Source organism: Pongo pygmaeus, chromosome 10, assembly GCF_028885625.2.
Source record: "Pongo pygmaeus isolate AG05252 chromosome 10, NHGRI_mPonPyg2-v2.0_pri, whole genome shotgun sequence".
Classification (NCBI taxonomy): domain Eukaryota; kingdom Metazoa; phylum Chordata; class Mammalia; order Primates; family Hominidae; genus Pongo; species Pongo pygmaeus.
The window spans coordinates 100895652-100921085 of record NC_072383.2 but is presented as its reverse complement, the minus strand read 5'-3'; the positions used below and the strand labels follow the sequence as shown (position 1 = coordinate 100921085).

Genomic DNA, 25434 nt, shown 5'->3' with positions numbered 1-25434 from the left:
TTCAAGGATAAAGTAATAACTGTAGGAAAAGTATTATAATATAATGACTTAGTTCTGCACATCACAAGGGGGTCCCTCACACTCATTCCTTCATTTCACTCATTTTACAGATATTTATTGAGCACCTGCAATAATCTGCACACTGTTCTAGACACTGGGACTATAACAGTAAACAGACAGACACATCTCTGCTCTCACAGGGCTTCTATTCTAAACAAAACTCAATATCCAGGCCGGGTGCAGTGGCTCATGCCTGGAATGCCAGCACTTTGGGAGACCAAGGCCGGGTGGATCACCTGAGCCCACTAGTTGAAGACCAGCCTGGGCAATATAGCAAAACCCCGTCTCTACAAAAAAAAAAAAAAAAAAAAAAAAAATTGTCAAGGCATGGTGGCATGTGCCTGTGGTCCCAGCTACTTAGGAGGCTGAGGCAGGAGGATTGTGTAAGCCTGGGAGGCAGAGGTTGCAGTGAGCTGAGATGGCACCACTGCACTCTAGCCTGGGCAACAGAGACAGAACCTGTCCAAAAAAAAAAAAAAAAAACCCTCAGTATCCTTAAGATAATATCATTGCTTGTTGATGAGTGAATGGCAACACCAAACTAGGAACCCAGGACTTTTAGTCTTGGCATGGTTACTTTCCAATAAAGATGACAATACTAAGAAGAGGAAAAATGAGTTAATAATGATAATAGCAGCTAATACTTATGTAGTGCTTACCATATGCCAGGTCTATTGTAAGTACTTTTATATATATTAATTATTTAATCTTTGATCCTATAAGGTAGATATTATTGTTACCCTAGTTTATAGATGAAGAAACTGAAAAACAAGAGATTGCCACTCATACAAGTTTACATAGCTAGAAAATAGAAGAGCTACGAGTTGAGTTCAGCCCAGTATGTCTATGATTTTACAGACTCAAAATTAATTATAAGATTTCCTAATCTTCAATTTCTAAAACTCTGCCTTGCTCTAGAGGAAAACAAGAAAAACAATGAAAAATAAATATCTCTTTTTTACAAAAATTAAAACAGAACAAACTGCAATAAAACAACAGAGGATGAACCCAGAATGTGATTGATTTTTTTTCTTACTAGGAAAGGATCTAGAGGCCAGAAGGCTGGATTTTTCAGGATCTCCTTTCAATCAATGAATCTGTGATAGAAGCAGATGAATCAAATCTCATCTTTGTTTGATTACAAAGCTGTCTGTGGTATTCACGCCACCAGGGGCACATAGAAGATGCCTGAGTGAGGTTTGGCAAAAGTACTAAGGGCCTATCCACCTATACACGCCCTTCTCAGGAAAACCAAGGTTCAAGCTTTCTATTAGCTCAACTGGTAAGGTGTAAGATATGGAAGGTTGAGACCCAATGTTAGAAATAGATGGCTACATAAAACTTCATCAAGTTAATGTCACTTTTTCTCCTTTATTTATAGGAAGTACATTTGAAGAACACAAGTAGAGGGAGTGCAGGAAACAAGAACTACAGAATGTAGGAAGATCCTCCTGAGGAGTGAAGAGTGACATGCCACCGCAGGATCCTTTGCTCTGCACGAGTTACCTGTTAAACTTTGGAACATCTACCAAAAAATAAGTTTGATAACGTTTAAAAGATGGGCGTTTCCCCCAATGAAATACACAAGTAAACATTCCAACATTGTCTTTAGGAGTGATTTGCACCTTGCAAAAATGGTCCTGGAGTTGGTAGATTGCTGTTGATCCTTTATCAATAATGTTCTATAGAAAAGAAAAAAAAAAAATATATATATATATATATATCTTAGTCCCTGCCTCTCAAGAGCCACAAATGCATGGGTGTTGTATAGATCCAGTTGCACTAAATTCCTCTCTGAATCTTGGCTGCTGGAGCCATTCATTCAGCAACCTTGTCTAAGTGGTTTATGAATTGTTTCCTTATTTGCACTTCTTTCTACACAACACGGGCTGTTTGTTTTACAGTGTCTGATAATCTTGTTAGTCTATACCCACCACCTCCCTTCATAACCTTTATATTTGCCGAATTTGGCCTCCTCAAAAGCAGCAGCAAGTCGTCAAGAAGCACACCAATTCTAACCCACAAGATTCCATCTGTGGCATTTGTACCAAATATAAGTTGGATGCATTTTATTTTAGACACAAAGCTTTATTTTTCCACATCATGCTTACAAAAAAGAATAATGCAAATAGTTGCAACTTTGAGGCCAATCATTTTTAGGCATATGTTTTAAACATAGAAAGTTTCTTCAACTCAAAAGAGTTCCTTCAAATGATGAGTTAATGTGCAACCTAATTAGTAACTTTCTTCTTTTTATTTTTTCCATATAGAGCACTATGTAAATTTAGCATATCAATTATACAGGATATATCAAACAGTATGTAAAACTCTGTTTTTTAGTATAATGGTGCTATTTTGTAGTTTGTTATATGAAAGAGTCTGGCCAAAACGGTAATAGGTGAAAGCAAAACAATAGGGGAAGCCTGGAGCCAAAGATGACACAAGGGGAAGGGTACTGAAAACGCCATCCATTTGGGAAAGAAGGCAAAGTCCCCCCAGTTATGCCTTCCAAGAGGAACTTCAGACACAAAAGTCCACTGATGCAAATTGGACTGGCGAGTCCAGAGAGGAAACTGTGGAATGGAAAAAGCAGAAGGCTAGGAATTTTAGCAGTCCTGGTTTCTTTTTCTCACTGAAGAAATAAACATCTGCCAGCTGTGTCATGGACTCACCACTGTGTGACCTTGGGCAAGTCACTTCACCTCTCTGTGCCTCAGTTTCCTCATCTGCAAAATGGGGGCAATATGTCATCTACCTACCTCAAAGGGGTGGTATAAGGTTTAAAAAGATAAAGATTCAGATTTTTTTTACCCTGGGTTGCTGTAAGGGTGCAACATCAGGGCACTTGAGTTGCTGAGATGCAAGGAATTCTATAAATAACCCATTCATAGCATAGCTAGAGATTGGTGAATTGAATGCTCCTGACATCTCAGTTCTTGTTAGTGAAGCTATCCAAATAACTGGCCAACTAGTTGTTAAAAGCTAACAGCTCAATCTCTTTTAAAACACTTTTCAAAATGTGTGGGAAGCATTTGATTTTCAATTTGATTTTGAATTCTGCATTTGGTTTTATGAATACAAAGATAAGTGAAAAGAGAGAAAGGAAAAGAAAAAGGAGAAAAACAAAGAGATTTCTACCAGTGAAAGGGGAATTAATTACTCTATTTGTTAGCACTCACTGACTCTTCTATGCAGTTACTACATACCTAGTAAAAACTCGTTTAATACTATAAATAATATTCTATTCATTTTGAAAAACACAATGATTCCTTCTTTTCTAGGCAATATAAGGAAAGTGATCCAAAATTTGAAATATTAAAATAATATCTAATAAAAAGTCACAAAGTTATCTTCTTTAACAAACTTTACTCTTATTCTTAGCTGTATATGCATTTGTTTAAAAGTTTGTTAAAATATGCTTGACTAGAGTTTCCAGTTGAAAGGCAAAAACTTCCATCAAAACAAGAAATTTCCCATGCCTGCTCAGAAGGGTAGCCCCTAGCTCTCTGTGAATGTGTTTTATCCATTCAACTGAAAATTGGTATCAAGAAAGTCCACTGGTTAGTGTACTAGTCCATTATAGCCTAGAAAATGATCCCCATCTGTAGATCAAGATTTTCTCATTAGAACAATGAATTATCCAGCATTCAGATCTTTTTATTCACCTTAGAACTTTTTGGTTAAAAGTACCGAGGCTTGATTATTTCATGCAAATTCTATATTTTACATTCTTGGAGAGTCTATATGAAAAACAAAAATAACATCTTCAGTTTTTCTCCCACTGGGTCACCTCAAGGATCAGAGGCCAGGAAAAAAAAAAAAAAAGACTCCCTGGATCTCTGAATATATGCAAAAAGAAGGCCCCATTTAGTGGAGCCAGCAATCCTGTTCAGTCAACAAGTATTTTAACTCTCAGTCCAACATTATTTGAATTGAGCACCTCAAGCATGCTTAGCAATGTTCTAATCACTATGGACCGATGTAAAAGAAACTATACATCATTTTTGCCCTCTGCCTGTTTTCCAGACATACAGGTTCTGTGGAATGAGATACTGGACTCCTCTTCCCAAGATGGCACTTCTTTTTATTTCTTGTCCCCAGTGTGTACCTTTTAAAATTATTCCCTCTCAACAAAACTTTATAGGCAGTCTTCTGCAGACTTACGTGTTTTCTGTCATAGTTAGATGTGATAATTCTAAGAGTGTCTATGACTTATTTCCTTCACTTAATTCTATCCACAGTCAAAAATCCCCCAAGGAGGAAAGCTGAAAGATGCATTGCCATATTATCTTTCTTAACTTTTTCCAACACATAATCCTCTCCAACAGGATCATAAATAAATTGAAAATAACTCATTATACCAATTCACTATTTTATTTTTTAATGAATTAAAACTAGAAAACAAATTGATGCAAACCGTGGAAGTCAGTTGATTACTATATACTACAGCAGAATGACTCGGCTTTCATAGAAAGGAGCAACCAAAATGTCACAACCCAAAACTTTACAAGCTTTGCTTCAGAATTAGATTGCTTTACAATTCTTGAATGAGGCAATTTCAAGATATTTGTAAAAGAATGGTAAACATCGGTAAGAATGAGCTTTCAACTCATAGGCTTATTTCCAATTTAATTGACCATACTCGATACTTAGGTCAAATTTCTGTTCTCTCTTCCCCAAATAATATTAAAGTATTATTTGAACTTTTTAAGATGATGCAGTTCCCCTGAAAAAGTTAATGCAGCTCTCCATCAGAATCCACTCTTCTAGTGATATGAAAATCTCTTAACACCCACCCTACATACACAGACACACACACACACACACACACACACACACACACACACACACATTCACCCTAAGGATCCAATGGAATGCTGAAAAGAAATCACTTCCTTGAAAATTTTATTAAAAAACAAACAAACAAACAAAAAGCCTGTCCTCCCTTAAGAATCCTTCCTCTCCTTGGAACGTCAATGTTTGCGTAGATTAAACCATCTCATGCTCTGTGGCTCCAGGGTTTCTGTTACTATTTTATGCACTTGGGAGAAGGCTTAGAATAAAAGATGTAGCACATTTTGCTTTCCCATTTATTGTTTGGCCAGCTATGCCAATGTGGTGCTATTGTTTCTTTAAGAAAGTACTTGACTAAAAAAAAAGAAAAAAAGAAAAAAAAGAAAGCATAGACATATTTTTTTAAAGTATAAAAACAACAATTCTATAGATAGATGGCTTAATAAAATAGCATTAGGTCTATCTAGCCACCACCACCTTTCAACTTTTTATCACTCACAAGTAGTGTACTTACTGTTCACCAAATTGTGAATTTGGGGGTGCAGGGGCAGGAGATGGAAATTTTTTAAAGTTAGAAGGCTCCATTGTTTTGTTGGCTCTCAAACTTAGCAAAATTAGCAATATATTATCCAATCTTCTGAACTTGATCAAGAGCATGGAGAATAAATGCAGGAAAAAAGATCTTATAGGCAAATAGGAGAATTTAAAAGATAAGTAAGTTCCTTATTGATTTTTGTGCTCTTTGCTCTAAAACAGATATTCAGCAAGTGGAGAAAATAAGAACAAAGAGAAAAAATACATAGATTTACCTGCAAAAAATAGCTTCTGCCAAATCCCCCTTGGGTATTCTTTGGCATTTACTGGTTTATAGAAGATATTCTCCCTTCACCCAGACATCTCAAAGAGCAGTAGCTCTCATGAAAAGCAATCACTGATCTCATTTGGGAAATGTTGGAAAGTATTTCCTTATGAGATGGGGGTTATCTACTGATAAAGAAAGAATTTATGAGAAATCGTTGAAAGAGATGGCTAACAATCTGTGAAGATTTTTTGTTTCTTGTTTTTGTTTTGTTTTTGGTTTTTTTTTTTTACTTTATACAGTCTTTATGAATTTCTTAATGTTCAAAATGACTTGGTTCTTTTCTTCTTTTTTTATATCGGAATGAGGAATAATAAGTTAAACCCACATAGACTCTTTAAAACCATAGGCTAGATAGAAATGTATGTTTGACTTGTTGAAGCTATAATCAGACTATTTAAAATATTTTGCTATTTTTAATCTTAAAAGATTGTGCTAATTTATTAGAGCAGAACCTGTTTGGCTCTCCTCATAAGAAAGAATCTTTCCATACAAATCACATGGACTTTCCACCAATATTTTCAACAGATAAATCTGATTTATGCAATGGCATCATTTATTTTAAAATAGAAGAATTTTATGCCCCTCCCTTGCAAAGACCATAAAGTCCAGATCTTGTAGGGGGGCAACAACAAAAGGAAAATGTTGTTGATTCTTGGTTTTGGATTTTGTTTTGTTTTCAATGCTAGTGTTTAATCCTGTAGTATATATTTGCTTATTGCTATTTTAATATTTTATAAGACCTTCCTGTTAGGTATTAGAAAGTGATACATAGATATCTTTTTTGTGTAATTTCTATTTAAAAAAGAAAGAAGACTGTCAGAAGCTTTAAGTGCATATGGTACAGGATAAAGATATCAATTTAAATAACCAATTCCTATCTGGAACAATGCTTTTGTTTTTTAAAGAAACCTCTCACAGATAAGACAGAGGCCCAGGGGATTTTTGAAGCTGTCTTTATTCTGCCCCCATCCCAACCCAGTCTTTATTATTTTAGTATCTGCCTCAGAATTTTATAGAGGGCTGACCAAGCTGAAACTCTAGAATTAAAGGAACCTCATTGAAAACGTATATTTCACGTGTTCCCTCTTTTTTTTTTTTTTCTTTTTGTGAGATGGGGTCTCGCACTGTCCCCAGGCTGGAGTGCAGTGGTACGATCTCGGCTCACTGCAACCTCTGCCTCCCGGGTTTAAGCGAGTCTCCTGCTTCAGCCTCCCGAGTAGCTGGGATTACAGGCACCCACCACTATGCCTGGCTAATTTTTTGGATTTTTAGTAGAGACAGGGTTTCACCATGTTGGCCAGGTTGGTCTCAAACTCCTGACCTTGTGATTTGCCCGCCTCAGCCTCCTAAAGTGCTGGGATTACAGGCGTGAGCCACCACACCCTGCCCATGTGTTCCCTCTTAATGTATGATTACATTGATCTTAAACACGGTCCTTCTCTCCTCATTCTTCAACTATCTTTGATAGGGTCTTTCAAGGGGAAAAAAATGCAAGCTTTTTTAAAATTAAAAAAAAAAAAAAGAGAGGACACAAAACCAAATGTTACTGCTCAACTGAAATATGAGTTAAGATGGAGATAGAGTTTCTCCTAATAACCTGAGCTGAATTACCTGTCACTTTCAAAAACATGACCTTCCACAATCCTTAGAATCTGCCTTTTTTTATATTACTGAGGCCTAAAAGTAAACATTACTCATTTTATTTTGCCCAAAATGCACTGATGTAAAGTAGGAAAAATAAAAACAGAGCTCTAAAATCCCTTTCAAGCCACCCATTGACCCCACTCACCAACTAATAGCAAAGTCACTTCTGTTAATCCCTTAATCTGATTTTGTTTGGATATTTATCTTGTACCCGCTGCTAAACACACTGCAGGAGGGACTCTGAAACCTCAAGCTGTCTACTTACATCTTTTATCTGCATCTATGTATCATGAAAATGTCTATTCAAAATATCAAAACCTTTCAAATATCACGCAGCTTATATTCAGTTTACATAAAGGCCCCAAATACCATGTCAGATCTCTTTTTGGTAAAAGAGTTAATGAACTATGAGAATTGGGATTACATCATGTATTTTGCCTCATGTATTTTTATCACACTTATAGGCCAAGTGTGATAAATAAACTTACAGACACTGAATTAATTTCCCCTGCTACTTTGAAACCAGAAAATAATGACTGGCCATTCGTTACATCTGTCTTAGTTGAAAAGCATATTTTTTATTAAATTAATTCTGATTGTATTTGAAATTATTATTCAATTCACTTATGGCAGAGGAATATCAATCCTAATGACTTCTAAAAATGTAACTAATTGAATCATTATCTTACATTTACTGTTTAATAAGCATATTTTGAAAATGTATGGCTAGAGTGTCATAATAAAATGGTATATCTTTCTTTAGTAATTACATTAAAATTAGTCATGTTTGATTAATTAGTTCTTTTGGATAATGTTGGTGTAATGTGTCATTCCTTAAGAATTCTACTGTTATATCGCATTTTTATTAAGGTCATTACAACAAATAAACATGAAAACATACCCAGAAAAATAAAACTAATCACACACAAAAATGAAGATATCTCATAGAATTTACAGATTCTATTTAAAAGTAAATATGTTTCAAAAGACTTGCAAAAGCTATGTAAGAGATGTATGAATTGTATGATATATGCATTAACAATAAAGCAGTTGTACGTAAAATCCCCTCACTGTCACCCAACAGTGACTTATAATCCCTGACACAAAGTGGTTGGGAAAATATTCTATTGCCAGAAGGTTCAAACATATCAAATAAGGCACATAATATATAAATGGCATCTAATACATTCCCATACCAAGAGATTTATAAGAATATGACCTCTCAGCATTGAGTTTTTGTTTCAATAAATCGTTCCAATTTTTTACTGAATAGATACTGTGAATATCAAACTCACAACAGCATTTATAGAAGTACAAGGTATAAAGATTGGTAATCTCCCTCTTGTTTAAAAGCATCTCATTTCATTTTTTAAAAATTCATTAACTATTTGGAAAGTTACCCAAATATAAAAAAGTCTCACAAGTTTTGTACTTAGTTTTAAGGAAATTATAGTAAAGTTTTCTTTAATATTTTCTCACGTGCCATTGGTGTCCCATCTCACGTTCATTCCCACCTTTGCTCCCTCAAAATGTCCAAGAATCTCCCTGGGACTAACATTGTGCGGGCCCCTTCTTCCTCCAAATGTCTTGTTCATGCTCTCAGCATTTTGCCTCCTATAGTCATGGTGTTCTGTATTACTTCTCTCCCCGCTCCACTCCAGACAATCCCTCTCTCCTTTCATTCACACTAGGGTGATCTAGCCACAGCCTTTCACTAAAGATTTTGTAGACAATGAAAAGGGGATGAGTTAAGTACAGGACAGAAAATATCTTCCATTTCAATGGCAAACATCACTATTACTATGAATCCAAGGAATTTCTGGTGGCTCATGTGCCTCCTGTCATGTTAGCAAGATCTTTTCCACCCTTCTGCAAACTCTCCCAGGAACCACTTTCTATCGAACCCTTTATCCCCTCCTTTGGAAAGAACTTATAAGAAAATTATATTGTATTCTTATGCAGGGCAATCTTCCCCCATCCCAGCTTTGCCGGTGGTGGGGGTGGGGGCACGGCTGGCTCACCTTTTATTACTGAATATGTACAAAAGGTGTTCTTTCCTCAAGGAAAAACCAATCCTATCCCTAAGAGGAATTCTATCTTCCTTCTAGGTCATCTACATCAAATAACAGCCTCTTTTTTTAAAAGAACATCTTTTTCTTCTGTAAGATCTTTATTGGAGATAATTACCACCACTCCAACAATAATGGTGGTTAATATTTACTGAGCACTTACTGTGAGTCAGTCATTATGCCAAGTGGTTTACCTATATTATCTCACTCATCCTTCCAACAAGCCTATGCATCAGGCACTATTGTAAACACTGACTGATAAGGAAATGGAGGCTCAAAGACATTACTTAGTTTACTGAAGGTCACAGACCAGCAGAGAAGGCTTGAATCTGGGTCTGAGGACATCAAATCTGGGTCTGAAGACATTTGCTTTTACTACTCCACCACTTACACCCAATCTAGGCATGAGGACAGCTCAGAATACTGACTGATACTTTCTTGTTCAAAATTGGCTTTACACGCTACAGGCCGACACATGGCTAATGGCACCGTTGAGTGATGACCTATTATTGAGTATGATTTTATCTGGATAAAGAAGCATTTCTGCACGGTAACCAATGTATCTAATAATGTGTCATTCCCCACTGCCATTCTTCCACGTGTGCACCTCAGTTCTGGATAGTGCTTCACACTATGCAGGTAACACCCAGGGATATAGAGCCAATCTCAGGATATCTCCATGAAGAAGGTTATGTATTGGCTCTTATACAGTCCAGGAATAAACCATTCCCACCTAAGTGAAACTGGAAGCTGATTATAAAGAATCTTACCAAGACCTCTGGCAACAGTCCAACTATTTTTCTCTTGACAGCTTATTAAAGTTAGTGTAGTCTCAAGTGCTATGGTTGAATCAGGGCTTCTGGAGAAAAACTGTGGACTTAGAGCCTAGAGTTCCATGAGACAAACATTCCCATATCCCTGCCCTCCAAAGTGGTCTTAGCCCACACAGGCATTCCCAAAGGGTGGAGTGGTGCTGGTCCTAGATAATTTGGGAGACATTTGGCACTGTTGCAATGACTGGGGAGAGCATTTCTGACATTTACTGGGTATGGACCAGGTCTCCAGACATTTCAAGTAGGAGATAATCCTGTTTATAATCACCTAAGTCTGGAATATAACTCCAATTTTTATAAACTCGAAGTGTTTTTGCACAATTTTAACATAAACCGACTTCTTCAGGGATGCAATTACCATACAAATTAAGAAAAGGTAGAACTTTACCAAGTCTTTCTCACTGTTTTAGAAAATCACATCATCAGTGGCAATGCTAATTGTGCTGTTTGAATCTTTCTACTCCACAACTGCATCAGTCCACACATGCAGCTGTCCCATGCGTGATTCTCCACGAGTATAAACTTCCGACCACTTCCGTGTGTTTTCTAGGAGAGTTGTGCCTAAGCATTCTATCTTGTAATGCATGTTATTTTATTACAAACTCTTTTCCTTTTATTTCTCCTTTATGTACAGTTTAGGCATCATTTTGCTTTTTGTTAAAATTGTGTATGTTGATATTATCTGTGAATTTCACTTAGGGACATTAAAGGGTAGATCATAAAATATATGTTATCAAAAGGAGAGCTTTGAGTCTGATAGGGTTGAAACTGCTTGGCTACACCCATCCATTATGAGCCTCCCCGAGTCATAATGACAGATGGATGGCAGAGCCTTTGCCCCCTTCTCAGTGAAGCATCCTAAGTGTAAAGCTCAGCTGAAAGCTGGTATCTTCCTCACCTGTTTATGGATAGAGATTAAACCTCTGGGATCCCATAAAGGATAATGGTTATAGTTAATACAACATCTGGTTTCTAAATGTTCTTTTCTTCACCCTGTGATGGAATGAGATGGCTTGTAAAAGAATAAAGCAATCACTAAAAACAGGAGCAGATGTAAATTGGATTTGAGACAATTGCAGCAGTACATCAGAAGTAAAATTTGACCTTGAACTAAAGTAAGGTAGGAAACATGGCCTGGTAGGGAGGTTTCCCTTTTAAGAGGAGATTTAAAAATTGAGTAACTGTGCTGTAATTTTCTAACTCCACCTCACTTATTTAATTCAGTGGTTCCTGCTTAGGTCCAAACCTCCTTCAGAAAGAACCCTGAGTAGGGTCTCTCCCTTCAAATGGACATGTAGGGGATAATGGGGATCATAGAAATGTCCCTATACACATGCTATGGCTGAAGCTATCACTCCACCCCATGAATATGGAACTGTCTTTCCCAAACCCAAATCTCTAAAAGGGAAACAGAGGTGGGAGAGAGGGAAGGAGACAACAGTAAGAAAGAAACACGACCCAGGATTGTGCTTCTCCATCCTATTTAGTTCAGAGTTTCAAATTCAGCCACCTTTATATGATCTAAAATACTCAAAAATAAGGCTATCCCAGAGCCAAATTTCTTTTTATTTCTTCTGCCTCAGTGTGCTTTAAAGATGAACTGGAAATAGAGACATCCTCATCTCTCAACTATCACCAAGTAGATTCTCTTAGATAGTTAATATTGAAAAGTGTCCTCTAGTATCTCTAGACCTCACTGCTATAGTAAAAGGTACAGTGGAATAATTTAATACAGATTTGTGCTAGAATGTGCTGGCTGATTACTTGTCTGCTCTCATATCCATTTCCCAACATTCCCTTGATTTGCTCATTTTCACAAGGAGCTACATTTCTCAGCACCTATGAGCTCTGGTTTCTGGGTAAGTTTGGCCAAAAGGAGGCATTAGCAAAAGACAAAAGACAAGAAGAAGGGAGAAGCCAGGTATTATCCCCCTTTTCTCTTTGCCTCCAACAGCGTCTTCAGCAGTACTTGCAGCTCTTGGCTCCATAACCCCTTCCTCCCAGTGCAAGCAGCATTCTGTTCCCCTAGTGGACCTAGATCCATGCAGATGGTTTTTCCCCTCTCTGAGTATAGCCATAGGGATGGTAGTGATTTTAGGATGTTGTTTTTTCTGTGTTGACTCCCCTACCTTACTTAGTTACTCATCTCTTCCATCCCCTGTATTAAATCCTCTCTGTTGGTTGTGCACAGTGGCTCACACCTGTAATCCCAGAACCCTTGGGGGTCAAGGCAGGAGGATCACTTGATTCCAGGAGTTGGAGACCAGCATGGGTAACAGAGTGAGACCTTATCTCTCCTAAAAATAAAAATAAATAAATAAATAAATAAAAAGCTGGGTGTGATGGTGCACCCCTGTAGTCCCAGCTACTCAAGAGGCTGAGGTGGGAGGATCACTTGATCCTAGCAGGTCAAGGCTGCAATGAGCTGTGATCACGCCACTGCATTCCAGCCCAGTCTAGGCAACACAGCGAAACATCTTAAAAAAAAAAAAAAAGAATCCTCTCTGTTTAAAATGCCTGGTCTAGAAGGGTTTCTGCTCTCCTTACTAGGCCCTAACTAGTACAAACAGGAATTACACAGTAGTAAGAAACAAGTGCTGAAATCAGGCAGATGTGGGCTTGTGTCATGCTCTAATATGTGCTTTGGACAAATTAAAATGACTTCTGTGGGGTTTAGTTTCCTCTTATTTTGATAATAACAGCAATATCTACCTCAAATTAGTATTTAAGGATTAAACATTATCATACAATAGTTCCTAAACTTCTAGATTTTTCAAAATAGTGAAATTTCCAAAAATAAAAGTAGAAATTGAGAAAAATCAACCTAAGGTGTCAAAATTTTTATTTGCCTAAAATAAGGAAATAAAAAATCATCTATCATCACCATTGTATCACTGAAAATGATTTAATTTTTTAAAAACATAGCAAGAATATAATCTAAGAAAAAAGGGCAAATTCTTTAATTGTGTAAACTAAGCTTTATAGAAAACTCATCATTAATTTAATTTTTTTCATCTTTTTAATTTTTCTGTGGCTAGATGAAACCACTGGCATAGTCCAGCACTAGTCTGCTAATCAGCTCTTGTTTTGTGTGGTTTCTGGTATTTTTACTATTACTTTTATTATCATTACTTCTGCTGTTATTAAGAATGAGAGTATTGGGGAGGAGGAACCAAGATGGCTGAATAGGAACAGCTCCGGTCTACAGCTCCCAGCATGAGCGAGGCAGAAGACGGGTGATTTCTGCATTTCCATCTGAGCTTTGAAGAGAGCAGTGGTTCTCCCAGCACGCAGCTGGAGATCTGAGAACGGGCAGACTGCCTCCTCAAGTGGGTCCCTGACCCCTGACCCCCGAGCAGCCTAACTGGGAGGCACCCCGCAGCAGGGGCAGACTGACACCTCACACGGCCAGGTACTCCAACAGACCTGCAGCTGAGGGTCCTGTCTGTTAGAAGGAAAACTAACAAACAGAAAGGACATCCACACCAAAAACCCATCTGTACATCACCATCATCAAAGACCAAAAGTAGATAAAACCACAAAGATGGGGAAAAAACAGAGCAGAAAAACTGGAAATTCTAAAAAGCAGAGCACCTCTCCTCCTCCAAAGGAACGCAGTTCCTCACCAGCAATGGAACAAAGCTGGATGGAGAATGACTTTGACCAGCTGAGAGAAGAAGGCTTCAGACGATCAAATTACTCCGAGCTACGGGAGGATATTCAAACCAAAGGCAAAGAAGTTGAAAACTTTGAAAAAAATTTAGAAGACTGTATAACTAGAATAACCAATACAGAGAAGTGCTTAAAGGAGCTGATGGAGCTGAAAACCAAGGCTCCAGAACTACGTGAAGAATGCAGAAGCCTCAGGAGCCGATGCGATCAACTGAAAGAAAGGGTATCAGCGATGGAAGATGAAACGAATAAAATGAAGCGAGAAGGGAAGTTTAGAGAAAAAAGAATAAAAAGAAATGAGCAAAGCCTCCAAGAAATATGGGACTATGTGAAAAGACACAAATCTATGTCTGATTGGTGTACCTGAAAGTGACAGGGAGAATGGAACCAAGTTGGAAAACACTCTGCAGGATATTCTTCAGGAGAACTTCCCCAATCTAGCAAGGCAGGCCAACATTCAGATTCAGGAAATACGGAGAACGCCACAAAGATACTCCTCGAGAAGAGCAACTCCAAGACACACAATTGTCAGATTCACCAAAGTTGAAATGAAGGAAAAAATGTTAAGGGCAGCCAGAGAGAAAGGTCGGGTTACCCTCAAAGGGAAGCCCATCAGACTAACAGCGGATCTCTCAGCAGAAACTCTACAAGCCAGAAGAGAGTGGGGGCCAATATTCAACATTCTTAAAGAAAAGAATTTTCAACCCAGAATTTCATATCCAGCCAAACTAAGCTTCATAAGTGAAGGAGAAATAAAATCCTTTACAGACAAGCAAATGTTGAGAGATTTTCTCACCACCAGGCCTGCCCTACAAGAGCTCCTGAAGGAAGCACTAAACATGGAAAGGAACAACTGGTACCAGCCGCTGCAAAATCATGCCAAAATGTAAAGACCATCAAGACTAGGAAGAGACTGCATCAACTAACGAGCAAAATAGCCAGCTAACATCATAATGACAGGATCAAATTCACACATAACAATATTAACTTTAAATGTAAATGGACTAAATGCTCCAATTAAAAGACACAGACTGGCAAATTGGATAAAGAGTCAAGACCCATGAGTGTGCTGTATTCAGGAACCCCATCTCACGTGCAGAGACACACATAGGCTCAAAATAAAAGGATGAAGGAAGATCTACCAAGCAAATGGAAAACAAAAAAAGGCAGGGGTTGCAATCCTAGTCTCTGATAAAACAGACTTTAAACCAACAAAGATCAAAAGAGACAAAGAAGGCCATTACATAATGGTAAAGGGATCAATTCAACAAGAAGAGCTAACTATCCTAAATATATACGTACCCAGATTATAAAGCAAGTCCTGAGTGACCTACAAAGAGACTTAGACTCCCACACATTAATAATGGGAGACTTTAACACCCCACTGTCAACATTAGACAGATCAACGAGACAGAAAGTCAACAAGGATACCCAGGAATTGAACTCAGCTCTTCACCAAGTGGACCTAATAGACATATACAGAACTCTCCACCCCAAATCAACAGAATATACATTTTTTTCAGCACCACACCACACCTATTCCAAAATTGACCACATACTTGGAAGTAAAGCTCTCCTCAGTAAATGTAAAAGAACAGAAATTATAACAAACTATCTCTCAGATCACAGTGCAATCAAGCTAGAACTCAGGATTAAGAATCTCACTCAAAACCGCTCAACTACATGGAAACTGAACAACCTGCTCCTGAATGACTACTGGGTACATAACGAAATGAAGGCAGAAATAAAGATGTTCTTTGAAACCAATGAGAATAAAGATACAACATACCAAAATCTCTGGGATGCATTCAAAGCAGTGTGTAGAGGGAAATTTATAGCACTAAATGCCCACAAGCGAAAGTAGGAAAGATCCAAAATTGACACCCTAACATCACAGTTAAAAGAACTAGAAAAGCAAGAGCAAATACATTCAAAAGCTAGCAGAAGGCAAGAAATAACTAAAATCAGAGCAGAACTGAAGGAAATAGAGACACAAAAAACCCTTCAAAAAATTAATGAATCCAGGAGCTGGTTTTTTGAAAGAATCAACAAAATTGATAGACCGCTAGCAAGACTAATAAAGAAAAAAAGAGAGAAGAATCAAATAGATGCAATAAAAAATGATAAAGGGGATATCACCACCGATCCCACAGAAATACAAACTAGCATCAGAGAATACTACAAACACCTCTATGCAAATAAACTAGAAAATCTAGAAGAAATGGATACATTCCTCGACACATACACTCTCCCAAGACTAAACCAGGAAGAAGTTGAATCTCTGAATAGACCAATAACAGGAGCTGAAATTGTGGCAATAATCAATAGCTTACCAACCAAAAAGAGTCCAGGACCAGATGGATTCACAGCCGATTTCTACCAGAGGTACAAGGAGGAACTGGTACCATTCCTTCTGAAACTATTCCAATCAATAGAAAAAGAAGGAATCCTCTCTAACTCATTTTATGAGGCCAGCATCATCCTGATACCAAAGCCGGGCAGAGACACAACTAAAGAATCCTTGATGAACATTGATCCAAAAATCCTCAATAAAATACTGGCAAACCAAATCCAGCAGCACATCAAAAAGCTTATCCACCATGATCAAGTGGGCTTCATCCCTGGGATGCAAGGCTGGTTCAATATACGCAAATCAATAAATGTAATCCAGCATATAAACAGAACCAAAGACAAAAACCACATGATTATCTCAATAGATGCAGAAAAGGCCTTTGACAAAATTCAACAACCCTTCATGCTAAAAACTCTCAATAAATTAGGTATTGATGGGATGTATCTCAAAATAATCAGAGCTATCTATGACAAACCCACAGCCAATATCATACTGAATGGGCAAAAACTGGAAGCATTCCCTTTGAAAACTGGCACAAGACAGGGATGCCCTTTCTCACCACTCCTATTCAACATAGTGTTGGAAGTTCTGGCCAGGGCAATTAGGCAGGAGAAGGAAATAAAGGGTATTCAATTAGGAAAAGAGGAAGTCAAATTGTCCCTGTTTGCAGATGATATGATTGTATATCTAGAAAACCCCATTGTCGCAGCCCAAAATCTCCTTAAGCTGATAAGCGACTTCAGCAAAGTCTCAGGATACACAATCAATGTGCAAAAATCACAAGCATTCTTATACACCAACAACAGACAAACAGAGAGCCAAATCATGAGTGAACTCCCATTCACAATTGCTTCAAAGAAAATAAAATGCCTAGGAATCCAACTTACAAGGGACGTGAAGGACCTCTTCAAGGAGAACTACAAACCACTGCTCAAGGAAATAAAAGAGGATACAAACAAATGGAAGAACATTCCATGCTCATGGGTAGGAAGAATCAATATCGTGAAAATGGCCATACTGCCCAAGGTAATTTACAGATTAAACGCCATCCCCATCAAGCTACCAATGACTTTCTTCACAGAATTGGAAAAAACTACTTTAAAGTTCATATGGAACCAAAAAAGAGCCCGCATCGCCAAGTCAATCCTAAGCCAAAAGAACAAAGCTGGAGGCATCACACTACCTGACTTCAAACTATACTACAAGGCTACAGTAACCAAAACAGCATGGTACTGGTACCAAAACAGAGATATAGATCAATGGAACAGAACAGAGCCCTCAGAAATAACGCCGCATATCTACAACTATCTGATCTTTGACAAACCTGACAAAAACAAGCAATGGGGAAAGGATTCCCTATTTAATAAATGGTGCTGGGAAAACTGGCTAGCCATATGTAGAAAGCTGAAACTGGATCCCTTCCTTACACCTTATACAAAAATCAATTCAAGATGGATTAAAGACTTAAATGTTAGACCTAAAACCATAAAAACCCTAGAAGAAAACCTAGGCATTAGCATTCAGGACATACGCATGGGCAAGGACTTCATGACTAAAACACCAAAAGCAATGGCAACAAAAGCCAAAATTGACAAATGGGATCTAATTAAACTAAAGAGCTTCTGCACAGCAAAAGAAACTACCATCAGAGTGAACAGGCAACCTACAAAATGGGAGAAAATTTTCGCAACCTACTCATCTGACAAAGGGCTAATATCCAAAATCTACAATGAACTCAAACAAATTTACAAGAAAAAAACAAACAACCCCATCAAAAAGTGGGCAAAGGACATGAACAGACAGTTCTCAAAAGAAGACATTTATGCAGCCAAAACACACATGAAAAAATGCTCATCATCACTGGCCATCAGAGAAATGCAAATCAAAACCACAATGAGATACCATCTCCCACCACTTAGAATGGCAATCATTAAAAAGTCAGGAAACAACAGGTGCTGGAGAGGATGTGGAGAAATAGGAACACTTTTACACTGTTGGTGGGACTGTAAACTAGTTCAACCATTGTGGAAGTCAGTGTGGCGATTCCTCAGGGATCTAGAACTAGAAATACCATTTGACCCAGCCATCCCATTACTGGGTATATACCCAAAGGACTATAAATCATGCTGCTATAAAGACACATGCACACGTATGTTTATTGCGGCATTATCCACAATAGCAAAGACTTGGAACCAACCCAAATGTCCAACAATGATAGACTGGATTAAGAAAATGTGGCACATATACACCATGGAATACTCTGCAGCCATAAAAAATGATGAGTTCATGTCCTTTGTAGGGACATGGATGAAATTGGAAATCATCATTCTCAGTAAACTATGGCAAGAACAAAAAACCAAACACCGCATATTCTAACTCATAGGTGGGAATTGAACAATGAGAACACGTGGACACAGGAAGGGGAACATCACACTCTGGGGACTGTTGTGGGGTGGGGGGAGGGAGGAGGGATAGCATTGGGAGATACACCTAATGCTAGATGACGAGTTAGTGGGTGCAGCACACCAGCATGGCACATGTATACATATGTAACTAACCTGCACATTGCGCACATGTACCCTAAAACCTAAAGTATAATAATAATAATAAATAAATAAATAAATAAAAAGAATGAGAGTATTAATTAAGGATCTAAGATAGCCAAAGTAGAATTCTCTCCATTGGCTTTGTCACATCATTTTCTTTCTTTTTTTTTATTTTTTATTTTAATTATACTTTAAGTTCTGGGGTACATGTGCAGAACGTGCAGGCTTGTTACATAGGTATACACGTGCCATGGCGGTTTACTGCACCCATCAACCCATCATCTACATTAGGTATTTCTCCTAATGCTGGCCCTCCCCCAGCCCCTTACCCCTTGACAGGCCCCCGTGTGTGTCACACCATTTTCTATATATACTCTTAACTCATGGCCTCAACATTCCTGACACTGACCACATTTCCCTCTAATTTGACTCTGACCAGAAAAATCAGGTAGAAAGTGCTAGTGCAGATCCTTGCACCACAATGCAGATGTAAAAATTTCAAGTCTAGCATTTTATTACTGTGTCATAATTATCTTTCTTCACTCCAGCCCAGCCCAGCCAGCAGACATACAAAGTTTTCATGTAATAATTTTTAACTACTTATTTGATATTTTCAGGCTGTCCCTTTATAACGTTAAAATAATTTATCCTCAGTGTAATCAATTTGAAGGAACAATGCAAATAAGTATGTTGCTTGTCTGTGTACAAACCAAACACTAAGAATTTTTCAACCAGTTTTGCTGGATTCATCAGCATATAATTTTATTCTGCCTTTTACTTTTAGTCATATTTATTCCATAATATATTCTTTTAAGACATCACTATTATTCTTAGAAATCAATGAAATAAGATTTGATGGTCTGGTCTTTTACTTCTCAGCCTTCAAAATTTTCCATAATGCCAAATAAGAGAAATATCCCTGGTGTAGCAATCTCCAATTCCCTGAAAGAGAAGTGATCTTGAAAAGAATTTTCAAGTCCTTTTTAAGCCATGAAGATTTATTTTGAATCTTTCAGTGTGTGCACAGCATTATTCCAAGTCCTCTTCAGGGTCACTCTTGTAGGACCCAGGGTATATCTGTTAACTGAAAAAGCAATTTGAGAACCTCTAAGACTGATTTTTAAAAATGCAGTATCCACAAAAATAGATTTTAGATGCCATCCCAGCAGGTGCTGGTAACTCTACTTGTGTGGAAGATGCCTTCTGTGGGTTTGTTTAGGAGCTGTTTTATGGATACCGGCATTCTTCTCAAGAACACTGAGCATTCTATGATGTATCCTTGTATGACCAATTCACAAGAATTCTGTGTTGACTTGTATTTCCCAGTAAAAGTATGAAGCAAGCAAAAGCAGTCTGATAAGGAAAATCTGTTGGGGAAAGGTTTGCTTAGAGAGTCTTTTGGGCACATTCATGCTCTCTAGGGCTTTTTTGTACAACACTGGTAAGCCAATTCTCAAAGTCAAACTGATAATACTCCAATACTTACAAGTAGACACTTGTACCAAAGAACTATATGCTCCTGGATGCTCACACTGCCCTTTGCTTGAGAAGTAAATGAACATAGGAATGCAGATGCAGGCAGACATGAGCATGACAGTTTCATGTGCATTTGTTCATGGTGTTGTCTCTGAAAAGGTGATCTCTGTCCCAAGAGTTGAGGAAGGACGGCAGACGAAACTTCCTGAAGAAGCAACCTAGATAAACCCACTTGGAGTTATTCTTCCAGTAGTTTAAATAGATTGTACACACAACTGCTCACACTTTCTCACTGGTCCCCCTTGGGACCAATGCTAGACAGTTTTGAGACAAGCAGACAGGATTAGGGGTCAAGTCTGTGAACCATGGAGTGCAATTTTCCTCTCCATGAAACTAACTGGCCCTTTTGGGGATCAAACCTATGACCTTGAGCTTGTTAGCACTCTACTCCAACTATGCCCAAAACAAATACAGGTCTGAAGCCAGAGGAGCTCCAAACCACACATAAAAATGTAATCAACAGAGCCACAAGGAAACACATAAAGTAAACACTTTCTATATAGGCAAAAAGACCAGAAGATTTGGAAAGAGCCTACATTCTCTGAATCCCTTAGTCATCTGAAGGCTTACTGGAAATTTCCACGTGGATATCTTCCAACACTTTGACTTCAACCCATTTTCCTCTCTCAGTCTCCACCTCTAAAAGCAATTTGCTATTTGGAACTTTCTGTCTATGGCACCATAATTCAGTCAACCAAGTTCAGAACCTTGGAGTTTTCCTCAGCAACACATTCAAACATCCAATGCTCATTAGGTCATCCTTCAAGGTCATTTATGCTAAATAACAGCCTCTTTTTAAAAATAGAGATCAAAATATGCTAAGATCATTAGTCAAACATCTCTTATATCTTTCCTCCTGCCTACCCCCAAAGGCATCACTCTTATTAGTCCAACCCTTATTGCCTTCTGGACAATTGCAATGGCTGCTCACCAGTGCTCCTCTCTCAATCCATTTGATATAGCATTTTTAAAGTTTTGTTTGGCATACCTTATGAAAAACTTCAGTGGCCACCATTTCCAATTTGATATCTTTCTTTTTCTTAATAGCTATTGCAACTAAAATATTCACATGCACCACACCTTTGCATAAGTCATTCACCCTACTTGGAAAGCTTCCCCCTGCTTCCCAAATATTCAAAGGCTAGCCATCATTTAAGGCATAGACCATGTTTCAATTCTGTATTTCTAGGCTCCTCCAAAATCAATGACTCTTTCTCTCTGTTGAACTCCTGGACCCAACCTTAGCAATATCATTCATCAGGAATCTAATTCTCTATGAATCTATCATTAGTATATTTTTCCTCTATGTAATGGTTTTTTACCCATCATACTGTAAATTTTCTGAAGGTAGAGATTAGGCTTTTATCTCACAGGCATTTACTGAGCACTAATGTGTGACAGATGTTATTCTGGAAATATAACTGTGAGCAAAACAGATTTACATTATGGTCATGAGGAGATGGACAATAAACAAATACATGAACAAGATGCTTCCAAATAGTAGAATTAAAAAACCAAGAGGTCAATATGTTAAAAACATGCATTGAATCACTATTACTAATTCACCTTTTTTCAGGGGCTGGGCAATCTAATGGAAAAACCAAACCTTTGCAAAATGAATTGTTCCCCCATTCTGTCTTAGGTTCCCCTCTGTTTTAGTATTCCCTCTCTTACAAAGTTCATCCTATTACCTGGTTTCCTCTTCCATACAAGTGATTATAGATTGATGTCTCTCTTTTGAAGTGCAGTTATCATAATCTACTGCCTGACAATCACCTCCACATAGAATTATACTGTCCAATACAGCAGCTAGTGAGCACTCGAGATATGGCTAGTACAAATTGGGATGTGCTGTGGGTATAAAATACATATGGAATTTCAGAAACTTAGCCTGAAAAAAAGAATATAACATAATCAATATTTTATGGCAATTACATATTGGAATGAAAGTATTTTGGCTATATTAGGTTAAATAAAATATATTATCAAAATTAGTTTCATTCTACTTTTTTTAGTGTGGCTACTAGGAAAATTTAAATGACCCATGGCTTACATTTGTGGCTTTCATATGTCTATTGGACAGTACTGACCTAGATCTACCAACCATTCAGATATGGAGCACTTACTGTATGCCATGATTCTACTTGGTGCCTAACTTCTTATACTGTCAGTACTTCAATCTGGTGAGTCTAAACTGAATATTCTCCTTCCCCTTTCTCATCCCAAGGTTACTCTACACTTCCACTTTGCCATTTTCATCAGTTACTGTGTTCCAACTTTCCAGAGTTAGAAAGTCAGACATCTTTATCTTTTCTCACAGTGCATCATTTGCCAGGTCTTGTGCAGTTCCCTCAATAACGTCCTCTCTGTTTTCTCTTTCCCCACTATTCTCGTGCCACTGACATCCCTCAATGGACAACTTAGTAGGCTCCCTGCCTCCTTCTCTTCTCACTCCAGTCTAATCTATATGCTGCTGCCACATCAGTCTTCCTAATCCACCAAAGTGATGTCAGAATAAAAGAATGGTACATTTGAAGGGGCCTTCCAAATCTCTGTAGGCTCCTTTCAAAATGAGATGAATAGATAAGATTTACAGGGGAAGCACTGCCTGTTTGCCACTGACTATTAATAGCTCACATGTATGATCATGTGAAATCATTCCAATAATATTATGAGAGAGGTATTATTTTTATTATACCCATTTTGCAAATGGGAATCCCAAGACCCAGGGAGATTAAGTAACATACCCCAAGGTACGTTAACATTATTTGTGAGCCGAGGTCTATTTGCCTCCAGAGGCGTTGCTCTTAAATTCTATGCTGTATTATTAAAGTAATTGGGGAAAGTCTTCATAGTCCTCTCCCCGCAAAACTTGCATCTTTCTAGACCAGTAAATTCATCCTATGTCAGGTCAAAAGTCCTATTCATCCTACGTCAAGTCAAAAGTCGAAGTCATTTTTGATGCTGCTCTGTCACACTCCAAATGAAATCCATCAGAAAATTTCATAATCTCTCTCCTAAAAGCACACACCAAATCTTCATATATACACTGTCATCATAAGCCCTGCCACTGATCACTTAAAATTTAATTTGGTTACTTAATGCTGTAGTGGGTTGAACTGTATCCCTCAAAAAGATATATTTGAGCCCTACCACCCACACACACACACTTATTGATGTGACCTTGTTTGGAAATAGAGTCTTTGCAGATGTGGTTAGTTAAGAATCCCATGACTGAATCATTCTTGATCTAGGGTAGATCCTAAATCCAATAAATGGTGTCTTTCTAAGACAAAGGAGAGGGCGATTTGGACAGAGACACTGATACATGGGGAAAGGCCATGTGAAGAGGGAGGCAGAGACTGGAGTTGTGCTTCCACAAGCCAAGGAATGCCAGAAACCACCAGAGCTGGAAGAGGCAAGGAAGGATTCTCCTCTAGAGCTTTCAGAGAGAGAGAGTGGCCCTGCTCACACCTTGATGTCTTACTTCTGGCCTCCAGAATTGTGAGAGAATAAATTTCTATCGGCTTAAGCCACTCTGTTTGTGGTAGTATGTTGTGGCATCCCTAGAAAAATAATACTCCGTCCTTTCATCTTTTACAGTCTGTTCTTAACACAGGAACTTCTGGTTTCTGGCCTTGCAGGTAAGGATCTTAGAAGTCAACACTCCATTCTCAAAACAAGTAAAAAGCTGAACAGAATGAACAATCAACAACTCTTTTTGGATCCATAAGAGAGGGGAAGACACAAGGCAAACTGCTATCCACAAGACTGGAGACAGACAGGCAAATATAGGGAATCATGGCTTCCCAGGACAGGCTCATGAGCAGAAACTGCCATGGGAACTAGTGCTGTGGAGGAACACCTGAACTGTAATTGACTAATTACTGGGGACTCAGTGCTGACAAGCCAGATAATTAAAAACTTTAGGGGTCTCAGGAGCTCAACCAAGTTCCCACAGTAAGCCTAAGAGAAAAATCCCCTCATGTTTCCATCGGGGGAGGGTAAAGGGAACCATTTTGAAATAGGCCAGGAAATTCTGCTCTTAACAAGATCTTCCCCAGAATAAACTAATTAATCAGAGTCTAACCTCCTAGGGTATCATCAGAAACTAACTGACCTGGGGGAAAGGAATACCCAACTCCATCCCACTCTAGCCATTCTGTTCCACCTAAAAGGGAAGAAAAAACTAAGACATACTTCTGAAGTTCACAGTTCAAAGGCATAGACTCACTAAAGGACTGAGACCTAAGTATATGACTATAGATTGCTTGCCTGCTCCCCACAGCTTACCCCATGTTACAAGGGACTTACTTACCTGATACATCACATCCAACTGCCAAAAAATTATAAACCCTTCCAAAAGGCAAAAACATCATTTGAAAAGACAGAGCAAGCATCAGAACCAAATATGGCAGGGATAATGGAATTATCAGACCAGGAATTTAAAACAACTGTGATTAACATGCCAAGGGCTCTAATGGATAAAGGAGATAGCATCCAAGAACACATGGACAATGTAAGCAAACAGATGGAAATCCTAAGAAAGAATGAAATAGAAATGCTAGACATCAAAAACACCATAACAGAAATAAAGAACGACTTTGATGGGCTTCTTAGTAGACTGGACACAGTTGAGGAAAGAATCTCTGAGCATGAGGATACAGCAATAGAAACTTAAAAACTGAACAACAAAGAGAAAAAATACTGAGTATAAAAACAGTACAAAATATCCAGGGACTGTAGGACAACTACAAATGGTGTAACATATGTACAATAGGAACACCAGAAGGAGAAGAGAAAAAAGCAAAAGAAATATTTGAAATAATAATGGCTGAGAATTTCCCCAAATTAATGTCAGGATGACAAAGTGTTGCAAGGAGCCAGTTAGTGTTCTACTGCATTGAAAGGTAATAAAATATTCAGTAAGGTATTTTATAATGTAAAGGATATTTGTGCTTTTCTTGAGTAGCTTTGGTGAATTAGAACAAACATCACTTGAGGCTGAAGTAAAGAATGAGTGAGAGGTGTGGAAATGAAGAAAAAATTGTGTAGAAGACTTTTA

General features: G+C 38.0%; 1 protein-coding gene across 3 annotated transcripts in view; it reads left to right on the top strand.

Moving 5' to 3' along the window:
• Positions 1 to 8155, top strand: part of IGF1 (insulin like growth factor 1) — an 82971-nt gene extending 74816 nt beyond the window's left edge. For all 3 annotated transcript variants that reach the window (XM_054445688.2, XM_054445687.2, XM_054445690.2), the window contains one exon: positions 1442 to 8155. In XM_054445688.2, the coding sequence (XP_054301663.1) occupies positions 1442 to 1501 (60 nt within the window). In that variant the 3' untranslated portion in view covers positions 1502 to 8155. The remainder of the gene's footprint in view (positions 1 to 1441) is intronic.
• Positions 8156 to 25434: the final 17279 nt, after the last annotated feature.